Source organism: Pleurodeles waltl, chromosome 3_1, assembly GCF_031143425.1.
Source record: "Pleurodeles waltl isolate 20211129_DDA chromosome 3_1, aPleWal1.hap1.20221129, whole genome shotgun sequence".
In the NCBI taxonomy this organism is placed as follows: Eukaryota; Metazoa; Chordata; class Amphibia; order Caudata; family Salamandridae; genus Pleurodeles; species Pleurodeles waltl.
Window position 1 is genome coordinate 761,335,494 of NC_090440.1, and position 18,163 is coordinate 761,353,656.

Consider the following 18,163-nt stretch of genomic DNA (forward strand, 5'->3'; position numbering starts at 1 on the left):
CGCGCATTCCACACCTCCCGCCCCTAAGCACAGCGCAGCTCGCAGCATGTCAATGACCTCATGCCCAGACCGATCGCTCGCGCAGTGCCTCCAACATAAACAAAGCAAAGGCAATACCATCAGAGCAGATGAACAATCGCAACGTTTCCCGCTCTATATGAGCAAGGTTCTGCTCAACCGAGTGTCTAGAGTTCCACTGGGTCCCCATGCAATGGCCGTGAATGAAAAGCTTAAAGGAATCCCACTCCAACAGGCCCATAGAGGCGGTGCCCTCATTGTACTCAAAGAACTCCGGGATGGCCGTTTCCAGTGATGTCTTAAAGGCTGCGTCTTCCAGAAGCTCAGGACTGAGCCTCCAGGTAGGGACAGCTGAAGGTGAGACATCCCAACAGAGGCCTACAATCTGCGGATTATATTCCAAGTGTGTGCGCCCCAAATAGTCCACATCTACAATCGCGGAGACCAGGTTCTGCGTGCAGAATATTCGATCAAGGCGTACATGCAGGGAGTGCGGGGCAGAGTAATAGGAATAAACTCTATAGTCAGGATTACGCTACCGCCATATATCAATCAAGTTCCAGTGGTGGGCCCAATGGACCAACCCGCGCGCAGCCGCCACAGTTGGTGATGTAGTCAGCGGGGGAAAGGAACAATATAAATCTATATCTAATACACTATTGAAGTCTCCACCCAGCAACCAGGGGTAATCGCTCCAACCCGATAAGTGATGGGACAGAGTGTGCAGAAAAGAAGTCTGATCTACATTTGGGGCATAGATAGAGCCCAGCATTAAGGCCCTGCCCGCAAGCCGCCCGCGCACCAGGTCAAATCTCCCCTGTGGGTCTATGATCTAATCTTCCGCAACAAAGGGGACATCTGGCTTAATCCAGATCAGGGCCCCCCTTGAATAGGAGGTGTGGCCTGTTGCATATAATTGCCCTCTCCAACACCGCTGCAAATGAGGGAGTTCTGCCAGTGCTAAATGGGTCACCTGCAAGAAGGTGAGGTGGACCGAGTGCCGTTTAAGATACGAATATATGGAATACCTGCGCCTAGGCGTATGTATACCGCGCACATTCCAGGTTAGTGCAGTGCACGAAGTCATGGCGGTTTTAGCTTAGCATGTGCGCATTCCACACCTCCCGCCCCTAAGCACAGCGCAGCTCGCAGCATGTCAATGACTTCACGCCCAGACCGATCGCTCGCGCAGTGCCTCCAACATAAACAAAGCAAAGCCAATACCATCAGAGCAGATGAACAACCGGTTCCTGCCCAAACCCAACAACTTGAACTTTCAGCAACACAATCACACATATTAATCATCCAGCAGCAGGAGATCACACAGGGAATCAGGCAAGCTCAAAATCAACCAGCCTGGCTATACTGGATAACAGTAGGGGGAAAGGGAGGGCCAACGGCGGGCCAGGCTTTGGGGCCACGATCTGAGACAACCACAGCACCAGTGGAGGCCACACAGTTTATCAGTGCAACAACTGGTTTCCTGGCATTTAGACCATCAGGCTGCCCGTTCAGAGTTATATGCCATCTCTGTGAGCCAGGCCCACCATCTACATCAAGCAGAGGGCCAAAGTACCCCCCGGCCGTCCAGATATGTCAAAGCAGGGCCTAGAAGAGGTCGTCCGCAGTGGCAGAAGTCACCACCGGACAATCCGGGAAACCCAACTCCGAGAGCCGGTCCGGTGTGACAGGACGGTCACTGGGGGGCTGCGAGATTTCAGTATCCGACTCGGACACCCTCGGGGAAGTGCCGATCGCCGCTGCCGATTGCACCACCTCGCGTCTCTCCTGTGTTAACTGCTCCAGATCAGGGGCATGCGCCACGGCCTCAGCAGTACCAGCACCCCTCCTTTGTCCGCGTCGCCCCCGGCCGCGCTTGTTCTGTGACGCAGGCGGGCGCCTCTCTGCCTCACGGCCCGAGACGTGGCCCGTTGACTCCAACCAGTCCCATGCAGCCTCTGGCGTGGTGAAGAAGAGAGTTTTGTTGTCAGCTATGATGCGGAGCTTGGCTGGAAACAATAGAGAGTACTCCAGGCACAAGTCTCTAAGCCTGCGCTTCAAAGGCATATAGGAGGCCCCGTCTCGCTGCACTGCCAGAGTATAGTCCGGGAACAACATTATTTGTGCGTCATCTACTCGGGGCGGCGGAGCGGACCTCACCGATTTGAGAATGATGTCACGATCCACATAATGAAGCAAACGTATTATGAAGGGGCGAGGGGCCACTTCCTGGAGGCCGGGCCGCATGGGGATTCGATGAGCCCGTTCCACTGGAAAAAAAAGGGGGTCAAGGCACCTTCCGGCACTAGCCCCCTCAGCCAGTTCTTTGAGTAAGTCACTGCATTCCGGCCCTCTGCACCCTCCAGCAAGCCCACCACTCGTATGTTATTCCGCCAGGTGCAGCCCTCCGCGTCCTGTACACGGCGCTCCAGCTCAGCCACTTGTGCCAGGGCATCCCCCATATTAGCCTCCCAGTGAGACGTCGCCGGCGCTAGCTCATCCACTCTTGCCTCCAACAAACCTGTCTTGTCCGCCAAGTTGCGATGGTCAGCGTGCAGCAGAATAAGGTCACTGGCTACTTTGTCACTCTTGGCTTCCAATGAGGTGCGGGCACGCTCCAGCGAGTCGCCAATGCGTTCTACCGCGGCCAACACAGCTTTTGACTGTCCTGCGCCGCAGCATCCTGCGCCCTCCCGGCACCAGTCCCGCTCCCGCCATGGCCAAAGTCCATCCACACTCCAAATCAGCACCACTGCGCACTCCAAGCAACTCACCGCAAGCATTGCAGTCTGCGCTTCCCAGCGCGGACAACCAAATCCACGGGACCAGGTCAGGGGGAGCAATAGTGTAAGTGCGACAGCAGCGCGTCAGTTCAGGTCCTCCGAGCCAGCACCTACACACTCCTGGTAAGCCACCACGATGGCGCAATTTGCCCAGCACCACGAGGCAGGAAGGATCCTCTCTCCGCTGCCAGCTCCACACCCAGCATCAAAGTCCATCGCCTCCTCGCCTCGAGCTCTCACAGGGCAGGTGCCTCACCAAACCTTCAAAAGGCTGGGCCCGCTTGCCAGCACCCCCAGTATGACACCAAGCAGCAGCACGTGCAGCCCGGCCTGTAATGCACCTGCAGCCAACCTCCATCCACTGCTCACGGGATTCCGGCTGCCAGCTCCGGCCCACAGGTAGTCTGAAGAAGTGGTCCTGCCAGGAGCAGACTGCTCAATGCAAGCCACGTTGCCAGAAGGCCTGAAGCCCCCCTCCAATGTCGTGGCTCTCTGCCCGGGAGGCCGAGGCCCGGCAACACTCGCCTCCCAAGCTCGCAGGCTCCTCTTTGACTCTGTGGGGGCGCTGGTCCTCCAGGCACCTCCCACACTCAGGCCCCGATGGTCCGGCCTCTCGGCGCCCAGAGCCCGCACCACCACTAGGCCGCGGCCGCCGGTCACCGGCGCTCGGCAGGCCGCTGACCCACGTGGGCTCAGCCTCCCGGGGCACTGCAGCAGCGTTGCGCCCTCACCAGCCGGGCGCCGCCAGCCCTCAAGCCCCTGTTGATGGCTGGATAAGCCGGGCGGTGCGCGGAGCTCTTCTAGCTCACGTCCACCATTTTCAACGGCTTGGCCATGCCCCCCATCAATGCGAACAAGTCTGTTAATGGCCCATGCAGCAAATTAAGCTCTGTATCAGGGAAGGTATCAATCCCTCTAGAATTTTGTAAATCAAGGTACAGGGCATCATCAGTGTAATAAGGGCGGAGCAAGTCATACTCCTCTTAGTCATCATCATCATCATCAATATCCTGTGGTGTACCCTGCTCTGGCAGAGAGTCAGAATTAGAGCCAAAAAGAGGACTAAGCCTGTGCTGATGGCTATAACAGGTTGTGCTTTTGTAATCTCGTGGCATGAGATCAGTCAAGCTTGAGCCAATGTCTGTTCAGCACCCAGCATGGATGTCAGCCCTGGATCATACACCTGCACTGGCACCGGTGTTGGGAGGCAGAAACCTCTGTGTATCCTGGGGCAAATGTGGAAGTCTGACCCAACCTCGTAATGGTCCCAGAGACTACCAGGGAGGGACCCATTTGAAGCAACCTGGATGGAGGCCCATGCAGTTCCATAAAGCCCAAAAGGTGCACTAGAAGATGGAACTGCAATGAAAATGTCCAACATGGTGTCTTTGAAAGCCTTTGTTAGAAATTGGGTTTTTGGTTGGCAGTCAGGTTACCCCCTGTCCAAGCAAGAACCCTCACTCTAGTCAGGGTAAGTCACACACAATCCAAATTATCCTGTGCCCACCCTCTGGTAGCTTGGCACCGAGCAGTCAGGCTTAACTTAGAAGGATATGTGTAAAGTATTTGTGCAATAAATCATACAATAACACAATATAGCACCATAAAAATACACCACACAGTGTTTAGAAAAATATATAATATTTATCTGAATATTTGCAGGTCAAAACGATAAAAGATGCCATATGAAATTGTAGAGATATCACTGAAAAGTGATATAAGTGTCTTAAATCTTTAAAAAGCAAACAAAGTCTCTTTCAAGCACAAAGTACCTGGTTTGGAGTGGAAAATCTCTGCAAAGGGCAGCAGAGGAGGAGATGCGTGGAAAAATGGTGTGTGCGTCGGTTTCGCCCCTTCACACACGGATTTGCGTTGTTATTTTTCACGCGGGGAAGACATGCGTTGTTTTCCGCCACGTGGACAGTCTCCTTCTGTGGGTCGCGGGATTACCAGATGTCCCGGGGTCTGTGCGTGGAATCCTGGGCTTGTTATCTGGCTGCGCGTCGTTCTGGTGGGCTGTGAGTGGAATTTTCTTCCTCACGGCAGGCGTTGCGTCGATTTCCTCTCTGGGAGTCGGGTGGCGTTGTCCAGGCGGGCCGTGCGTCGAAGTTCCGGTCACACCGCAGGCGGCGCGTCGATCTTTTCCTTGTGGGTTTGAGCGCCGTCTTTCCGGATTGGCGTGCGGTAAATTTTGCACCGCGGAGCAAGCTGTGCATCTAATTTTTCGACGCACAAGGAGTCCAGTTGAAAGAAATAAGTCTTTTTGGTCCGGAGACTTCAGGAAACAGGAAGCAAGCTCTATCCAAGCCCTTGGAGAGCACTTCTGCAGCAAGGCAAGAGTTCAGCAAGGCAGCAGTCCTTTGTAGAAAGCAGTCAGGTGAGTCCTTTGAGCAGCCAGGCAGTTCTTCTTGGCGGGATGCAGGTTCTGGTTCAGGTTCTTCTCCAGCAAGTGTCTGTGGTGGTAGGGCAGAGGCTCTGTTTTATACCCAAATGTGCCTTTGAAGTGGGGGAGACTTCAAAGAGTGGCTTAGAAGTGCACCAGGCCCCCTTTCAGTTCAATCCTGTCTCCAGGGTCCCAGTAGGGGTGTGGCAGTCCTTTGTGTCAGAGCAGGCCCTCCACCCTCCCAGCCCAGGAAGACCCATTCAAAATGCAGATGTACGCAAGTGAGGCTGAGTACCCTGTATTTGGGGTGTGTCTGAGTGAATGCACAAGGAGCTGTCAACTAAACCCAGCCAGACGTGGATTGTAAGGCACAGAAAGATTTAAGTGCAAAGAAATGCTCACTTTCTAAAAGTGGCATTTCTAGAATAGTAATATTAAATCCACTTCACCAGTCCGCAGGATTTTGTATTACCATTCTGGCCATATTAAATATGACCTTCCTGCTCCTTTCAGATCAGCAGCTACCACTTCAATAATGTATGAGGGCAGCCCCAATGATAGCCTATGAAGGGAGCAGGCCTCACAGTAGTGTAAAAATGAATTTAGGAGTTTTACACTACCAGGACATGTAAACTACACAGGTACATGTCCTGCCTTTTACCCACACAGCACCTTGCTCTAGGGGTTACCTAGGGCACACATTAGAGGTGACTTATGTGTAGAAAGAGGGGAGTTTTAGGCTTGGCAAGTACTTATAAATGTCAAGTCGAATTGGCAGTGAAACTGCACATACAGGCCTTGCAATGACAGGCCTGGGACAAGGTAAAGGGGCTACTTGAGTGGGTGGCACAACCAGTGCTGCAGGCCCACAAGTAGCATTTAATCTACAGGCCTTAGGCACATACAGGGCCCATTATTAGGGACTTATAAGTAGATTAAATAGTCCAATTGGGTATGATTCAAAGTTACCATTTTAAAGAGAGAGAGCATATGCACTTTAGCACTGGTTAACAGTGGTAAAGTGTGCAGAGTCCAAAAGCCAGCAAAAACTGAGTCCAAAAAGTAGAGGGAGGCAGGCAAAAGTTAGGGGTGACCCCCCTAAGGCATGTCAGGTCAAACAGCCTTGATCTGCTGCAGTGTTGATAGCAGCCTGGAAACGTTGGCTGTGTCAGGATCAACTGAGAGAGTGGTTCCCTGGCAGAGTGCAGCTGACATGTCCATGCTCTCAAACCTTCTTGGAGTCAGAGTGGTAGGATGGAGTCAAGTCTGGCTTGCTTTTAATGCTTGTGTTTGGTCTTGGACTTTGACTTACTGTAGGTCTTATCACATGACTTCAGAGTCATGTCCTAAACCCAAACCCCAAAAGCAGACCTTGTGCATGTCTGTAACCAACATGTTTCTTGAATGACACAGCACGCCTTTCAGCCACTGAGGTTCTTGGCCTTAAAATGCATCATGTACATGTCACACGCATGTATATAATATGCTTGAGTGGACATTTTATATGATTCTTGCATATAAGCCCCACGTGCACTTGTGCACAGAAACTCATGGCTCCAATAGTGTTAGTTACATAAGTGTGTTCTAAATGTTGACAGTTCCCAAATGGGGTAAACTGAAATAAAATGGCCATTATTCTTGCTTTGTGCATGTCTATCGCCAACATCTGTTTCTTGCAGTTGTGGAATGGCTTGAATCCTGTTGTTTTTTGGTGGGGAAATTGTTCCATAACACACTGAGAAAAGTTTAGAGTCACTGGAAAAATGACAAAATGTTGGGAGAAGAGCTCTGCCTCTGGGTTGGAAGGTCAAGAAAGAAAGGAAATGATGTCTGTCTGTGCATGTAGCTCTGCTCTGTCATTTCCAGTACGGTGTCAACACAGAACTGCTGCACAAAATTATTCAGATCCAATCTGGCTCCTGGGGGATATTCTAAAATGAAGAATCTGTGGTTAGAAGTATCCATCAGAAACTGTCTTTTGGAACACGCAAACATTATAGCTATGCTTAGAATAAGCCTTGATTCTTTAAACTTATGATCATTTTCATCTGAAAGTGCTGAAGGGGTAATGTATTAGAGAAAAGTAAATCAGAAACTGAATTTAACAAAAATAAACTTTGTGTTTGGAGGCCCATTGCAAACATGAAAGCTTTCATATTATCATCAAGTTATAGCCTGGCTTTTATTAACATCGTCATGTGATAAAATGAAGGCATTGCTCCAACAGAAAATCATAATTAGGTTTGAGACTCTCACTGTCCGGATTGGACGTCTTAAGGTGGAGCGGTCTGTTACGTTCTCTCCCCTTGTCCCTTCACATAATTACACACTTTCTTTCATTGATATCACTGCTCCTTGAAGAAAAGAGGCTATAATGATGGTATTCTGTGAATGTGATCCCCGTGATCGAGGTCCTTTCGAGGCGTCTACCCCGCCACTCACAGAGGAAATCAAGCCGTACCAACATTAACGAGGCTGGACTTATGGAACTTCTTTCAATGCCCATTGAGTACAATGGTAGTGCAACACAAAAACAGTATTAGGTTGCGCTGCAGCATCCAGAAGTGACTGCTGTCACAAGCAGAAGAGGCAGAAGGGATTAAGGTGGGACTCAAAGAGGCGGATTGCAAGAGAAGTGCTTCAATCGCCTGTGTAACTAGCACTGAGGAAAAACATCTCTGCAGAAGGTATTAAATGTACTTTATGTGGCCCCATGGCAGATTTAGTTAATGTGCACATATCCATTGCAAGACAAAGAGACTGCCGTGGCCCAAGCCTAATGTGCTCTGACCGCTTTAGGAAACGCGCAATCCTTCAATAAGGAAGCCAGCACGTTCCCATCAGGTGCAGTAACCCAGTAGCGAAGTGAAATTAGAGTTGTGTAATTCCTCCTGGTCCGGTGTTGTGTGATATTTTTCCTGTCACAATATTTGGCATCATTTCATATGGCACAATTAGGGATTATTATTCTAGAAGTATTTATAATGGATAAGTGTAAAACATCTAAAAAACTAAAAAAACATAATGCGTTAATGATGAACACTATATTAAAGCATTACCACGTTATTTTTTAAGCACATTTCAGTGAGTCATATTAATATGCACAGGCTCTTGCTGGGCATCAGATCACTTGGCACGATATTTCTGATGTGTGTTCGGATGGTGCAAAGTTGTCTTGATGGAGATCATTATGGCTAGCTCCACATTCCTCATGGCACCGAACTAGATTTTGCTACAGTTTTAGCTGTCTGGCCTGACCTAACACCACAACAAAATAGAATGCACAACAGCATACACAACAAATACAATACTCTGTGCAGTTCATACAGCACAGAACAAGTTACAAAAAGAGCCCTGGGAATATTTATTCCTGGGATCGGCTTTTCGGTTGCATTTTGTGGATGCGTACATTATTTGTTTTATTATTTTTGGCGTTTCCGGTCTCAGCTGCTTTCTTGCCCTTGCCACTACTTGAGTTTTACTCTGCAAATGACACGGCCCTTTTGATATTACGTTTGTTACAATTAAAAGACATGGCAGGAGCTGCTGAAAAGGACGAAAAAGCAACCATGAAGGGCAGCTTATAGGTGCGACATATGTTTAACGCTTAGTTATGTCTTCACAATGAATATCAGTCAGTACAGCGCTCCCCACCCTGCATGCATTTCAAATTTGAATATACACCATTATATTAACTATTAACTCTGCCTGTGCGTTTACTATCCCTTGTGGTGTATTCGATGCACAGAGATGGCGCGTTTAAGTATGATGTCTGCCTAATTTAACGCCTGAATAGGCATCACAGCATTGCCATTAAAGCATCTATTGAGAGCCTGCTGATGGGTGTAATTTGTTTGATACTGTATTAGGTTTTCACAACACGTGACGCTGCCAGGCCTTCAATATTAAGGCTGCCAATATGTTTTTGTTTTGACGTGTATGGGCTGCACATGCATAAGCGCTCCTAACAGCTTACACTTGAAAGCCTGGACAGATTCTACTGTCTGATAACAAGCGCAGCGATGAACGTGTTGGCCTTGGGTGTGTAGTAAGAGTGCTGCTAGGAAGGGCTGGAGGGGCAGCACGTGGGTAGGGGGTTGAGGGAGTGGGAGCCTGGGCTTGGTCTCCAACTCAGCCGGGTGGAGAGTTCTTAGGGCCTCATTACCAGTTCGGCGGATGGGATTACTTCGTCACAAACAGATATCCCTTTTGCCGTATTACAAATTCCATTATATTGAAAGGAATTTGTAATACGGCGGTCGGGATATCCCCGTCACGTTTGTGAGGGAGTAATCCCCTTCGCCAGGAATGAGGCCCCAAGTGGGCATGTCGAGGTGGCCGGCCTAACCGACATGTGCACTTACGAGTGCACCTGGCACCCTCCTCCCTGGTGATGTGGAAGATGCCGGTCCCGCCCTACCTAAGCAGAAAAAAAAATGCTAATAAAATGCTTTTATTATAATTTTATTTTTCTGCTTCCTTTCGGCAGGGGGCGACCCCTGTGGGTGGGATAAGTTTGACATTAGGTTGTGACTTCAGAGCATGCCTTTGTAATGGAAAGTTAAATGCCTTTTTAATCAGTATGCATTTTGCTTTTAAATATAATATTTTTATGCTTGTGAGGCGCTTGGGTGACACGTCAATACAATGTTAGTATTCACATTGTAAAACAACCAGTTTGGACTTACTTAAGAGGTATTAGCTGATGTGGAAGTATATATTGCGAGTAGCAGTAAACGGAAGGGGAAGCCCTTGATATAAAAATTGTTCAATTATCCAGCCACAGATATAAACTGTTTCTAGCTTCATGTGATTTCACACACTCTTCCACAGTCTCTGGCAAGGGACAGCTTTACACTGTTGTGCTTTTTATTAGGCCACTATTTGGAAATGCATTTTAAAAAGCACTAGTTCCTCTATTAAAATAGATAAAATGATGTGTTAGAAGAAATCTAAACTGTTTGTTGAAATTGTAGCCCAACCTGACTTCTTGTGACCCTTAATTCCACTTGGTAGGTCTCGCCTTCATGAGCTTGTACTAGCGCATGCATCCTAACTTGGGAAACTTTTGTGTGGAGTGATGGGCTTGAAGCCTACCCACTGCTTACCATTTGCATGCTTCATGATAATTCTCATTTGCTGCCTTTTAATTGGGCAGGCATGCAAGGCGTCACTTCTTTTTCTTTCGGTGGAACACAGACCAAACACCGATTGCTTCATATGGTGCTGTGATTCTGGTACTATTTTTTATTTTTTTCTAGTTCCCCTACCTCAATATCAGCGTCTAACAGTACTGCCATCCTTGTTGCTTCTTATCCTCCCACCACATCTTTATTCACAGTGCAACTCAGTCCATGTTGCTTATTCCTTCTCCCACCCACCCCTGTCCCTGTTTATTCTCCCCTTATCCACTCCGTCTCGGTTTCTTCTCCGCCCCGCCTTACCCGTCCCTGTTTCTTCCCCCCTTCACATACAGAAGACAAAAATAAGTGCTATGATGCGGCCAGCACTGCCCGCTTAAAAGCACTTGTTTTAAAAGTCCTGTTCTCTACACCCACTGTCTCCCGTTCACCACCCAAACACATTGCCAAAGCCAATAGTCTGTCCATATGCAAGATTTATTGACTTTGCCAATGATTGTTTAACCTAGTGTCAAATAAAAAAGGTTTTGGTTTTATTAGTGATTCTAAAATGTGTTTTGATTAATTCAGTAGATATACCCACATATTTGTCTTACCCAATCAAATATTCTCAATGGGAACTCTCCTGCTTTATGGGACCATTATTCCAAACCATCAGTCTTTGCAGCCACGTTGAAATATCAGAATATTAGCATCCATTTTCAATTGGACGACAAGATCTTGTTAGACTTGGGTCTGACTTAGATGCTAAGGGCTTCATGTTAGGTGGGAGAACCTAAAAATGCAATGGTACAAAGAACACAATGAGTCTATTGATGTAGAAGAAGCACCAGGTTAAGTCTTACCTTTTGGTGGGCGATCTAACGTGTACCACAGTTTAAACTGATCTGGGTGGTTATTGGCCACTTCTTCTAACTCTGCTCTCAGTAGTATGTCTTCCTCAGTCTAGAAATTAAGCACATTTTGAATTACCAAACATCTCAAGTTCTACAGCAAACTGTCAAAATATATTTTATTCAAGCTTTGCTTAATCTCATATTTTAGCACACGTGGATACCGTACAATCTGACCAGTGCTAAGCATGCACTGACGTCTGAAGATGGATAATTTTATCACTAACGCTAGGTATTAGGTTATCATGGCTGTCCAGATCCCTTTCCGATGGCCGGGGGCAAGCAGGAACTATTGGGCCCAACCATGGAGGTTATGTCTTTTTACTCCTAGTCCAATTTATTATGGCTCTTGAGTAACTGGCCAAGGCCTGCCTCTTCAGCACTTCACTCTAAATGGAAGTGTGGGTTCAGCATTCAAAAGGTTTTCACGGAGATGGAAGAGCAAGTTATGCAAGGGCTCATAACTCAATGTGGCCCCCACAGTGGCCCAAAAAAATGACCACTCCAATACTTATCTTTAGTGTAAAAATGCACTATTTATAACACACAATAAACACAGCACAATAAATAAGACTAGAGCACTCACGCTTGAGGGTGCTCTTGTTCCCCATCTCCTCCTCCACACTTTACTTGGCATAGCTGGTGGAGTTTAGTATGTGACCCAAGGTCCTGTCCACACTAGTAATGCGCATCAAAATCTGGCTTTGGCCTTGAAAGTATTGAGCTCTACAGGCAGTACACTACCAAACTTCAAAAAGCCTCACGTGGGCCTGTGGCCCTGCTTCCACCTTACACCCAATCATAGCCTTCAAAAGAGTCCAGGAGCCAGAGTGCTCTTCTCCTCCATGCTTCACAATAAGCAGCTCCTACTACAGTCTTCCTGAGGTTGGTGTGCTGAGTCGTCACAAATGACGACAGTTCTGGGTGCAGCGACTCCTCCTCCTTCTTCATGTTTCTTGTCAGTAAGTCACTGAAGCAATGGCACTCCTGTAGGCACCTTCTTAACTTGTTCCTAAGTCTCTTCTCTGGTCACAGGGACTCCTCCAACATGGTGATGGCTTCAACATTCATATTGGCCCCTTCCTGGCATACGAGGGTCACAAATATGGATGAAATTCCTAATCAGACCGAATCCTATGTTCGATGCCCCCAACAGTCTCAGTGGCCCCCTCCCGGCATAAAGGGTAACAGACACAGGTGACTTTCCACAGTTTCAATTTCACGGGTGAGGACCCCAACACTCTCTGACAATGGACAACAGGTCCCAGCAGTCCGAGGTCCCCCTACCGGCACACAGGAGTCATGGACAGGGGCGATGGCCCCAATAAGATCCATAGCACTCGGCAACGGCCTGCAACAACACAGGAGCCATGACAGGGATTGCCTAATTCCGCAAGAGTGGCCAGCTCTCTTGCAACATTGGCCCTGACTGGACCGGACTACTTACACTCTGAGCACTAGAACCCACTCACAAGGATCCCTGCTTGGCTATGCTCCCTCAAGGATCTCTCCTCCTACTCCTTACAGGGCACACAGGTCTTTGCAGCCAGATGGAAGGCTGGTGGAGCAGGCCCAGGACAAGCGTCCTTTACTCCTGGTGATGGCCCCTTACGCAGATGAGACTATGAGACTAACAGACCTTGGTCCCAGGTCCTGGAACTAGCAGCAGAAAGTATTGATGATATTCTTTCTCTTGATGAGACGGTGCTGTTTAAGTATGGGGCTCATGCTCCCACCTTCATAGTCCAAATCTAGAAACATCTGTGATTTAGTGTCTGGACTTTCAAAGTTGTATTGGGGATGTGAGCTCTTTAAATGGGCTCTCTTCTCTGCAATGACCTTTTTCAAAGGAACAGTCTTTCACAGTAAGAATGGTTCCAATTCTGAGGCCCACAACACCAGCCAAGAGAGTAAATGGGGATCACACCTGGCTGTCAGCCTCCACTGAAATATGCCTCATAAAGGTTCAAAGGACTAAGCCTTCCTCTGGATCAATATTCCCTAGTAGTGCCAACCTTATCAGTCCCACCATCTCCCCAACAATAAGCCCAGGTCTCACTGACCAGTAACTGTTCTTGAAATAAAAAAAAAACCTTTAATGTGCACAGAGCATGATCTGCCCCTCTCCCTCAGCCCCAGCCCTCAGCGATGTCAGCAATACACATCTCCTGTCTGGGGGATGCAGTCCTCACCTCTTCAGGCCCTGGGCTTGCAAAATAGAACCCACAGGCCTCCATACAACACAGCATACACATACAATTATCATGCACTACACACAGTTCATGTAGGCCAAGTGCACAGCTACAGAACTTTACACATGTAGGCACAGGGAAAAAGGCCTGTTTACTTTATTGATTCTACTGAACACAAAAAGGTGATGCTGCCACCACCATGCTCATGTCACTTAACTCCAGGTAAAGGCAATATCCCTCTACCTTCACAAGTGTAGTGCTTGGTGTGCCCCTGTAGGTCTAGGCAGACCACATTATCGTGAGACAGAACTGGGTCATGGAGCACACGCATGATCCGTGCTTGTCCATGAACAGAATATTATTACCAGGGATTCAGATATCAATGCAGCTGGGGCACACAATGGCATGTCCGTCACCTTGCAGAGGACTTCTCCATTCCAACAATGACAAAAACTCATACTAATGAGTACAAACTGAACAATGGGAATTATAAGGTACGGAAGTTAGCTTCACTAAAAATATTTAAATGTTTTGCAGACTATGCCTATTTGTAATTTCAATAACAACTAACATAACAAAAAATCTGCCCATTTACCTGATTTGCAAAAATAAGATAACATTTGGTATCATCTTTTGGATCCGTTGTGATGTACCGGATCAACTGAAGCATCGGAGTTATCCCTGAGAAAGAACAGAAATAAGTTGAACCCACACATAATGGAAAATAATAGCACGTCTTCAGTGTATTTTCTATTAAACACATTATTGAAATTTTATTTCTTCAGATAACGGTTTATTTTTTTTACTTTCAGATGCAGGTATTGTAATGATGCTGTCACCTGTGATGACAGTAAGCATAACCGTGACAGAGCTATCTTTTCAGAGAGTATACTGAAGATGCAAATCATGGCATAAAGTGATAGGATATGTTGTTGGCTTCATCCTGTACGGAGTTAAAATATTAATAAATCAGGTGTACCTTTCACATACACACATTGCATGAAAAGACAAGCACATGTGCGGCAAGTGGAGGAGAACATGATGCATAATGCCTGCACAAAACCTGGCGTGATAGACACTGAGGGTTCAGAGCTATTTAATTATCCACATTATGGGAGTCGGTACATCTGAACTGTCCTTAAATATGAAAGAACTCCTTGCTTTGTCTAATCCCACTGTTCATTTATAGCCACATTAAAAAAAAAAATTATAACAAGAACTTTCAGCAGATGTTGGAAAATACTGTCAGACACTGTTTATTAAATGAGCAATACTATATACGGGCTCACGGCTTATTTCCCACCCCCATGATAGGTAAAGTAACAGGTAATTAATGTTTTTCAAAATAAGTTTTGAATTCCTATCAAGGACCCAGCTAGTAATGAATAACGGACTCAATAAAAATATACCAAAATCTTATTCACTCATCTACATCAGCGATTATAGGTAAACCATCACTGGATGCCGCTAACTGCCTCAAAAGCATTTTACCATTAATGTCTTGGAAAATGATTTCTTACTGAGTTGATGGCTATCTTTCAATCTAATATCCGGTTTGGTTTGATGACATCCGTCCTCATAGTGAACACTGCCCTGGTAATATTTCTTTAAAACGCACATCTCATATAGAATGCCAGCACCAAGAGTGCAATCCCTGTCTCGCAACCTGTAACCTTACTGAGATCCAAACAGGTACTCTTTGAAGTCATAAAATCTTACACCTTAGAAGGTGAAAGTCTAGGCTCCACTTACAGTGGATCTAACTCAACAACAAAAGTACCAGCATTTCTAAAGACAAGTCTGTCATGTCGTTGCCAAGGGGAATCCCCTACCTCTCAGTCAAGGACTTAAGTGCTTAAAAAGTATTATTCTATGCAAAGGCCCATTTTCTTCCATGAAAATGGAATCGCCTAAGTCAACAACGTGCTATATTACTATTTGACTATCAAGTTAATTGTAGGGGCAGTGGATAAAGGATTCAAAAGAAGCAGAAAATCTGAGCTTCCTATCAGTGTGCAGCTGTAATAGTTAACCCCAAACTAGAAAGTAGGTGTAAGCGCAGAATTAAGCCTGTGCTGTTTGTAGCTCAGTCATGAGGACCTTGGAGTGTGCGAAGGTACATCTATGTTTAATCTAAAGTATATATATATATTTTTTTTTTTCTTACTGACCAATGTGTTTCTGCAACATTGGTGGCAAAAATGCTGAAGCCTTACAATGTTCATGTTACAGACTTGTGCTGGATTAACCTTGTATGTCTGTGGCCAACATGTGTACTACATATATGTTTTGACTTTAGTAGGAACATTTCTGCATACGTATCTCATGTGTACTTCTGACACACACTCTCCTCCTCAACTCACCTTCCCCAGTTTGCAAATTAAAACGTCAACACCCCAAAGTTTGCCATTTTGTTTGACTCAGAAGGAGAACTGATGAGATGTGTCACATACGGTAATGTTTTATGAGTTTCCCTATAGCGAACTGTAAATTTCCCGAAATTGTATGTCGCCTCCTAGGAATTACCTTCGATTCATTAGTAAGCCAAATAACACCTCTACAAATGTTCTCCCTACTTGCTACGCAGTAAAACTTACAGATATAATAAGCACACTCCTGCTTTATTCATTAGTCATGTAGGGCCTGATTTAAATATTGGCAGACGAGTTACTCAGTCACAACTCTGATGGATAACCTGTCCGCTGAAATCTAAATCCCATTGTATCCTATGGAAATCAGATTTTCGGCAGACAAGGTATCTGTCACTGTTGTGACAGAGTAACTCATCTGCCAATCTCTAAATAAGGCCCTTAGTTCCTGTTTATACAATACAAGTTAAAGCTTCTTTAAAGCACATCTGTTCATAAGATAATGGTTTATGCTAATATCAGCAATCTTAGGTTTGCATATACTATTTATAGCATGCTCCACACTAGACTTTTTCTCGGAGCCAACACTATGCTAGCTCAACTTTGCATATATGACACCATTATTACAGGAAGAAATGCCAGTTTTTTGTTTTCTGTGCACATAAAGAATATTAGTACTTGTTCTCTGTTGTAGTGAGAGGTTTAAAAAGTACTCATTAAAAGTTGAGTGAGTGTTGAGAAGGTCCTCTCTGATTGTACAACCAGATATCTAGCACCAGTCCTTTCATTTTAACAAAATTAGGGTGCTGAGCAGGTAGACTCACTGAACGTGCAACTGTATTGTTAGAGAAATGACTCATGTCCTGATCAGAATTAGTACAGCATTCCATCATTGAAGTAACGACGCGGAGTGTGATTGTGGATACAAATAAAAAAAGAAAACAATACAACAACTCATTCTGTCCCTCTGATGAGTTACATGTTGGAGCAACCCAATGCCTGGAAAAAGTAGATAATAGCACACTGGAGGGGAGAAGCCCAAGTGTACAGAAGCAAATACAGTACTGTGCCTATGGGATGCGACACTCCAAAAGAGCATTATTTACCTTAAATAGAGTTACCCTTAAGGAAGAAGTACAGGGTAATATGTCAAATTTAGCATAATCTTAATCTAACCACAACACGTAAAACAAATAACCTCTGGCAGGACATCCATAAATGGCAGTGAGAATTCAGAACATATCAAGAAACCCACCAGTCAAATAACCTTGCTACGTCCCTCCAGTAAAGGTAGGAGCTAGAAGCTGAGAGATTGACATTTATCAGGGAACACATATTTTAGGCAATACAAAACACAAAGGTGTTATTTGGTTACAGCCTTGAAGAGTTTTTCGACATGCTTCCTCTCATCATTAATGTATTTTTTCTTTGCATCTATATTGGTCATTTCACCAGTGTGGGACGAAGTGGAATAAACGGTTTCATGGTACTGCTGCTGTTCCCAAAGGTTTCTTCTTTGTTGAATTGCGGTATTGCCTCATAGGTGTTCTATGTAAACCACACTTTATGCATTAAATGGAGCAAGCTGGGGGTGACAAAAGACTGGACACTTATGTGTGCACATCATTCAGTACAATACAATCACAGTCAATAAGGAGGAGAAGGACATGTACAAGTGGAGACCCTTTCGTAGTAGAACAGTGGCATGCTGGGAGGATGTAGCCCAAAAGAAGAAGTCAAACAAGTAAGAACAACTCTCACTTCTCAATGCACACAATGAAGAGAGCGAAAGAAACATGCCATGTGCTGCAGGCACAAATTTCGCAGCTGCTTCCATTGCAGGCACTTTGGCATTGTCCATGAGCTCCACAACAGTTGGGGCTAAGAGTAATAAACTCCAGTGCTCTGTTTCAGACAGACCAACAGAAAACAAAAATTGGGGAGAATTCCAGAAACAAAAAGAGTTCCCCAGAATCTAATATGAAGCACTGCAAGTATGAAATGAAGGGCATCACCAAGTACACTTGCTAAATAGTACCTTCCATGGACCACACTGGAAGAGGTAGCCAACCATCATTCATCCACATTCGGTTGTATAAACACAGATTAGGAAGAGTGTTGCTGCGAGAGAGAAACAAACCTGGGAAACCTCTAAACTACAACAGGCAGGAAGTAGGCCTGTAGCCATGCGGTTCTGTTTCCAACTATAGGTGCAACACTGGACCCACTGCTCTTGTTCGTCAGGCTCACAGAAGGGGAAACACACTAAAGGCATAGTCTAAAATAGAAACAGCTAGCAACATGATAGCTGTCAGAAACAGTCAAGAGGGAACCCACATACGCAGGTGCTCAGCACCCATTTCTGCCAACGATCTCCAACACCA

The 18,163-nt window shown here is 46.1% G+C and overlaps 1 protein-coding gene across 2 annotated transcripts in view; it reads right to left on the minus strand.

Annotated features, from left to right (window-relative positions):
* CYB5R2 (cytochrome b5 reductase 2) overlaps positions 1-18,163 on the minus strand; it is a 108,797-nt gene that overhangs the window by 12,642 nt on the left and 77,992 nt on the right. For both annotated transcript variants that reach the window (XM_069223555.1, XM_069223554.1), the window contains exons 7-8: positions 14,006-14,091; positions 11,171-11,270 (exon numbers count right to left, since the gene is read on the minus strand). In XM_069223555.1, coding sequence (XP_069079656.1) covers positions 11,171-11,270; positions 14,006-14,091 — 186 coding nt within the window. The remainder of the gene's footprint in view (positions 1-11,170; positions 11,271-14,005; positions 14,092-18,163) is intronic.